The sequence below is a fragment of the Ahaetulla prasina genome, chromosome 4, assembly GCF_028640845.1.
Source record: "Ahaetulla prasina isolate Xishuangbanna chromosome 4, ASM2864084v1, whole genome shotgun sequence".
Classification (NCBI taxonomy): domain Eukaryota; kingdom Metazoa; phylum Chordata; class Lepidosauria; order Squamata; family Colubridae; genus Ahaetulla; species Ahaetulla prasina.
The window spans coordinates 7,806,268-7,813,350 of NC_080542.1; the positions used below are offsets into that span (position 1 = coordinate 7,806,268).

The window sequence follows — 7,083 nt, forward strand, 5'->3', positions numbered from 1 at the left end:
CTTTTGAAAGAGAGCGATGAAAGGGACACAAGGTAATTTTCAAGAGTCTTCAAAAATGTTGGAAATAAAGCGCAACCTAGTATTTTGGAATGGGCAACTATAATACACCTTGCTACAGACAATAATCCTCCACAAAGCCTCTATTGGCAGAAATAAAGCTTCTACTTCTGTTTTTTAGAGAGAACATGGTCTCCTTTATTGTCAGCAATTTTTCCTACCAAGAAATATCATGCACAGTACTAATTCCTATTTATGAGTTGCTCTCTGTGGTTGAGGTGAGGGCACAAAACAAGGATGTAGCATTTTCTGAAGCTCTGTTTGGAGGCTTTCAGAGGCAAAGAAAAAAGAAAAAAGAAAAAAAGCAAGGCACAAAGCTCACAACCAACGAACCTGCTGCTAAAATTCACCTCTAGGAACAGCTGATTGGGGGTATTCCGGGAGGCCGATCTACCTGCCAATCAGCTTTTTTCTCCCCAAAAACTAAGGTGCATCTTATACACCAAAAAATACGATATGTTCCTTAAATTTCAATTCATAAAACTGATAAACTATGTGGGACACTATGCCACTAATTAATAAATCAGCACTCTACATCAGGATCTACACCAGCGGTTCTCAACCTGTGGGTCGCGACCCAGTTGGGGGTCGAATGATGATTTGCCAGGGGTCGCCTAAGACCATCGAAAATATGGGAAGTATGGGAAGCCAGCTGCAGGCTCTTCAAATCGCTAACCGAATTTCGCTTCAGGCGCGATGAATTAAAAAAGAGAGAAATCTTTGCTCTGATGTCTCCCTCTCAAGCCAGCTGAAATCACTCCCAATCGCTAGCCTAATCTGGCTTCAGGCGCAATAAACTTAATAGGGGATGTTGTGACTCGTCCTCCCTCCTCTCCTCAGCAGGCCCTTCCCATCGCTGACCGAGCCTGTTATCAGACTCTGAGTCTGATAATGAAGATGAAAGGCCGGTCATGACTCCATGCCCAGAGAGGAGTCAAGGAGTGAAAAGAGAAACCCAATACAGCTCACTCATACAGTGTGTGTTCCTTCAATGCAGCCTTCAGAGCAGGAAGTCAGCCAAGTGGTGCAATTACCCGGACCTACTCCCTCTGACCCTTCCCTTTCCCAGACGGCGACAGTAGAGACAGCTGAAGACAATTCAGAGTGGGAGGATCCTCACTTCCGGAGATCTGAGAGGCGACGCCAGAAGAAAGAAGAGTGGGGCAGGCCTGGATAAATGCTGAGTCATGGAGCCACACCCCACAGCCTATATAAAGGACCTGCTTTTGGCATTCCAACCTTGAATCAAGCAAAGTCTCATCTAGTTTGTTGATATTGAAGTCACATCTTGGACTCCTGCCTGCCCTGAGAAACCTCGAAGGAATTTGGCAAGCTGCAGAGGCTTCGTTGCCACGTTAGATACGGACTTCCTTGACTCAGTCGTTGGAGTGGGAGTGGGACACGACAGGGGTGGAGTCTCCGCTTTAATGCCTCCGTCCTCAAGGCAATCACAAGCAGTTCAGGTCGCTAGCCAATAAGGCTTCAGGCACGATAAATTCAAAAAAACAGTTTGCCGCTTTCCCCCCCCTTCTGTGGCTGCTGAGGTGCAGTGAGATCCTCAGGGGTCACCACATGGTGGGGAATTATATTAAAGGGGTTGCAGCACTATAAAGGTTGAGAACCACTGATCTACACAGAGTTGCTTTTGAAAAGTATTTGGAAAATCCAGTTGATTCAAAATCCAGCCACCATTATGTTTTTGTCCAAAGCCAGGTATGCACATGTGTCACCTCTCCTGCAGAAGTTGCATTGGCTGACCATTTGCTTCTGGGTAATTTTTTACTAATTTTATGTAGTGCTTTATGAATTGAAAATAGTAAAACCATGAAAATGTCTCTACAGACCTTGGACATCGATTGCATCAACGTCTCAAATATACTAACAGGAATTAAGAAAGCAATGTGAGTGTTGAAAGGGAGAAAAGATTAGGTTCAAGAATCTTGAAAAATGGTGAAATCAAAGCAACATGAGCACTTCTTTTGGAATGTGCAATCACAATAAATCTTACTAATCAAAAATATCCAACATAAATTGTTGTTTAACAAAAGTAAAAAAAAAAAGTTTTATAACTGGTTAGAACAGAGAAACAAAAATGTACAGGAATAAATGTAAATACCTGTAAGAGACATATGACACAGTACTGTTAAGAAATGTTTATTGTTACATAAATTAAAAATAAAAAAAATAAAATTATTTTTTTTAAAAATTTATATACTGTATATTTCCTGTGGACAGCAAACAGTCTTTCTATTTCTTTTTCAGCAATTTTTTCTAGGCAGAAATATCACATGTGGCACTAATTCTTCTTTATGAGTTTCCCACTGTGGTTGAGGTCAGGTTGGAAAACAATGATGTAGCATTTTGGCAAAAATATGCATCCTAGTAATGCAGCACTGGAGGACAAGATGGAGAAGACCTCCACAGCTACCATGGCTTTTCCCTTTGTGCTTAGATAGGCTGGAAAGAAGGAGATCCATACACTGCAATAGGCCAACATGCTGAAGGTGATGAACTTGGCTTCATTAAAGCTGTCAGGTAATTTACGGGCAAGAAAAGCCACAATAAAGCTGGCAATGGCCAAGATACCCATGTAGCCAAAGACACAATAGAAGAAGGAAGCTGACCCTTCATTGCACTGTAAAATCATTTCTTGGAGCTCTGAGTGCATGTCCAACTCAGGGAATGGGGGAAATGTCGACAACCAAAGAATACAAATACATACTTGAAAGAGGGAACATGAAAGGACAATAGAAAAAGCCAATCTTTTCCCCACCCATCTCCTCATCTGAGATCCTGGTTTAGTGGCCATGAAAGCCACAACCACGGTGATGGTTTTGGCCAGTACACTAGAAATGGCCACTGAGAAGGTGATGCCAAAAGTTGGTTGTCGAAGAAGGCAAGTCACTTTGGCAGGTTGGCTAAGGAAGAGCAAAGAGGAGAGAAAACAGAGCTGAAGAGAGACAAGCAGGGTGTAGGTGAGGGACCGATTGTTAGCTTTGACAATGGGAGTATTTCTGTGCTTAATAAAAGTTCTAAGTACCCAAGTTGTCAAGAAGAAGAAACAAAGAGCTGCTGACACTAAACCAATTCCTAAAGTTTCTTCCAACGGTAGAAAAACTACTGGTTTCAGAATACAGCCTTTCTTTTCTTTATTTGGATAATGATCTTCTGGACATTCAGAATAGTCATCCACATCTGCAAGGAAAATCAAGGAATTTGTCATCTACAACTTCCAAATTATTGAAAAATCACTTTACTGATTTTAGACATCCTAAGTAGCATATTAAAGTTTCTTTCATTCTAATGAACTTTGGTAGAATTTCTATCCTACCATTTTGGTTTGAAATCTTCCTTTCTGGGCATGGAACACAGTCATAGCAGCAGAATTGACTTCCCTCAATTCCTTTCTTCCAATATCCAGGGAAACAGGGATCGTTGCATTGTGAAAATGGAAGGTTCTGGTGAGCATAAAAAATGTTTTGAAAAGTTTGGTTTTTAAAACAATTTCTTTTCTTTTTTTCTCTTTTATGGAGTGAAGCTATTTTCGGATTCCCAAATTGATTTTCAATTTATGAACTTGGATTTATAATATAAATTAAAAAGAAGTAGAAATTGCAGTGATATACAAAAAATTCTTTTTAAAATGCAGGGTGAATAAACAATTGCACATGGTGAAAATTTATGGGAAAATAGGCACTCTTGTGATTTCAAATGGAAATGCAGGCCAAAGATGCCAACATGGGTTTTTTGTTATAATATTATTTTGTCCATTTGATCAATGTTTGATGATTAACATCATTTGAAAAGAATATGCCGTGTCTTATTTTAAGAAGCAGAAATTAGATTTCTAAACTGACTATGCTCAATATGGGATTCTAATGGATCCAGGCATGGTTGCATCATTGACTCCTTCTATACCTGATTAAAAGCTGGGTGCCAGACAATCAAATCTTCATCCATGAATAATTCTTTCCCATGGGGAGCCTGGAGATCCATCTTACCAACTCTAACTCTTTGAAGGGATCTGTTTGAAAAAGGGATCAAGTTGATGATGTCGAATCCTCCAGTTGCTTCCCCTTTCTCATTCAGGAACACTCTCTCCCCAGCTGAATTGTTAAAAGAAATACCCTGAAGAAATGGATGGAGCTACTTGAAAGAGAATAAAAGAGGGAGGGAGTACATTTCCACCCTGTTTTTAATTTCGTATTATTTTAAGGAAAAATAGAAAATATCAATCAAACAAAGCAGAATGAAAATATACAAATGCCTTCAATTTTAAATTAAGCCCACTACAGTTAATTAAAACCAGATCATATTTAATCATTCCTGATTGGTAGAAAGCCATAGGACAGTCTTTAGCCAGATTTTAGAACTTGAGACTCAAACAGTTTTCCTTAGATAGATGAGAGATAGAGATTGCTGCAAACAAAAGGTTGTTTCATACTATGGATGCCATATTTAAAAAGGGCCAACCTTTATCTCATTCCTCTGATATATCAGTTTTCTGATAAAGACAGAAAACTCAGCCCATGGAATCTGAAAATCTAATGAGCCACACAAAGTATCTTGAAGAATCGGTTATTTTTTAGGGGACAATGGATAGTAATCTAAATGAATTGTTTTAACCATCTCTTATTAGGAAACCAATGGTGATTTCATACATACCACCTACTGCCATCTAAAAATTTCTCATATACTGGCTTCTCAGTGATCACGTTTAACTTGTTTGCACACGCAGAAAATATTAAAATTTTCCACAATGGTTCCAAAAAGTAATTCTGCTCATTAAAATAAAAGAGGTGTCCAAGGCATAGGGAATACCTGCCAAGCCTGCAGATGTGGAAGGTCAGGTTTTTTACCCATCTTAGTTGTCTTCCTATTGAACCCCAACATGTGTACAACGTGCAAAGCATGAGCCACAGCATAAACAGCATTGTAGATGTTGTAGCTGTGGCCAGTCATTTCCATTTCAAAGACAGCCCCGGGAAGATCCTCCAGCTTCATCTCCCCAGTGCACTGCCTACTCTGCGTTTTTTGTAATTCTGGTTTTGGAAATGAACAATCAAATGTTTGTTCCCAAACATTGTGCAGAAACCCATCTCTGCTGTTTGAAAGAGGATTTACGGTCTGAAGAAATTCCTTGAAACCTGCAACTGCTTTTGAATGAACGGAGAAGGAAATAGTCCCATGGAACATCTGAAATCCCATGAGCTTTGAGTGCCTGATAGTAGAAAATCGATCTGTGCAGTCATGATCCACACCTTTCTTAATAATGCAGTGTCCTTGCTTTCAGGATCTACCAGAAACATGACAACTCTCAGCCACATCATTGCCAATGATTCTCCATAGATGAGGAATGCGTTGGCTTTGCTGCGCATCAAATAAATGGAAATATGGGAGAGTGTGTGATCAAGTTCCATGTAGTCTTCCAAGTGTATTTGTTCTGAAAGCCGTTCTATGAATGATGGGCAGATTCCATTCTCTGAAAGCAAGGGCTGCATTTTCTGTAAGAAATTTTCTCCATTGTTGTTATCAAGCACAAAAATCCCAATCCAGGTCCATCTGAAATGATGAAGCAGTTGGATAATCCCAGTGTACTGATGGTCCTCTTTTGGGGCCATGAAATAAAGCGAAGAGAGCTTACTGGTCTCAAATGCATCTTGGGCTAATGAGCCGTATGTCAGCTGCAAGAAAGTGGAGTAGTATTCTCTTGAGTTGTTGAATCAAATCTGACTGTCCTTTCTAATTTTTGTATAAAATTTTATTTATTTATTTATTTATTTATTTTTGTCACAACAATATATGTAAGTATCATACAGAAAGGTTATATAGTATATAAACATATATATGAGTAAATATTAGGAGGTATAAGCATATATATAAGAGCACAAACGTGCCTACCGTTCCTGTCCTATTGTTTTTCTTTTCTTCTTCATATATATATATATATATATATATATATATATATATATATATATATATATATATATATATATATATATATATATATGTAGGTCTTTGGTTATTCGGGTTTTCTCCCGCGTAAAATTGAAGTATCAGATATATCAGTATAAGCGAGTTTTCAGCACATTTTTGTGCTGAAAACGTCCTCGGCTTATACTGCGGTCTATCCGGCTTATACTCAAGTTTTTTTTTTTTTAAGCCCCTCGGCTTATACTCGAGTATATACGGCTTATACTCGAGTTTTTTTTTTCTTTTTTTCACATTTTACCGGACTGAAGCCCTGCCGGTGCAGTGAGAGGGCGGGGCGGGGGAGCCGCCAGCCTTCTCAGCTGAGGGAGGGAGGGGTTCCCCAACCGGTAGGTGCCTCATTTCCCACCCTCGGCTTATACTCGAGTCCCCAGTTTACCCCAGTTTTTGGGGTAAAATTGGGGACCTCGGCTTATACTCGGATCGGCTTATATTCGAGTATATACGGTATCTTGGCGACGTTTCGACGAAGTCTCGATGAAGCACGAAGCTGAAGCCTGAAGATGACGAATGAGACTTTGTCGAATATATATATATATGGGAAGAGACCACAGAGTCAGGTAAAGTATTCCAAACACTGATGATTCTGTTACAGAAATCATATTTTCTGCAATCTAGATTAAAGCGGTAAATAAATAAATCCAAGATTAAATCTAAATTAATCTAAATTAATCTAAATTAATCTAAATTAAACTAAATTAATCTAAATTAGATTAAAGCGGTAAGTAAATAAATCCAAGGAATTTTTTTTTCCTGGATTTCTTGAAATTATTAATATAGAGAGGAATTACTTGGAATTACTTCAAATTGCCTTATACACTGTAAGCCGCCCTGAGTCTTCGGAGAAGGGCGGGGTATAAATGTAAACAAACAAAAAACAAACAAACAAACAAACAAACAAAAACAAATTCATGTAATACTGTTATATTATATTATATTATAATATGATATTATAATATATTATATAATATATTATATTATATTATCTCCTTCGGGAGATGGGCGGTATACAATATAATAAATAAATAAATAAAT

At 38.5% G+C, this 7,083-nt stretch overlaps 1 protein-coding gene across 1 annotated transcript; it reads right to left on the minus strand.

The window, feature by feature from the left end:
• Positions 1-2,353: 2,353 nt before the first annotated feature.
• On the minus strand, positions 2,354-5,061 carry LOC131196994 (vomeronasal type-2 receptor 26-like). The gene is made up of 4 exons (XM_058180535.1): positions 4,917-5,061; positions 3,976-4,163; positions 3,389-3,515; positions 2,354-3,252 (listed from the first exon to the last, which is right to left on the minus strand). The coding sequence occupies exons 1-4, from the start codon at positions 5,059-5,061 to the stop codon at positions 2,354-2,356; spliced, it is 1,359 nt and encodes a 452-aa protein (XP_058036518.1).
• Positions 5,062-7,083: the final 2,022 nt, after the last annotated feature.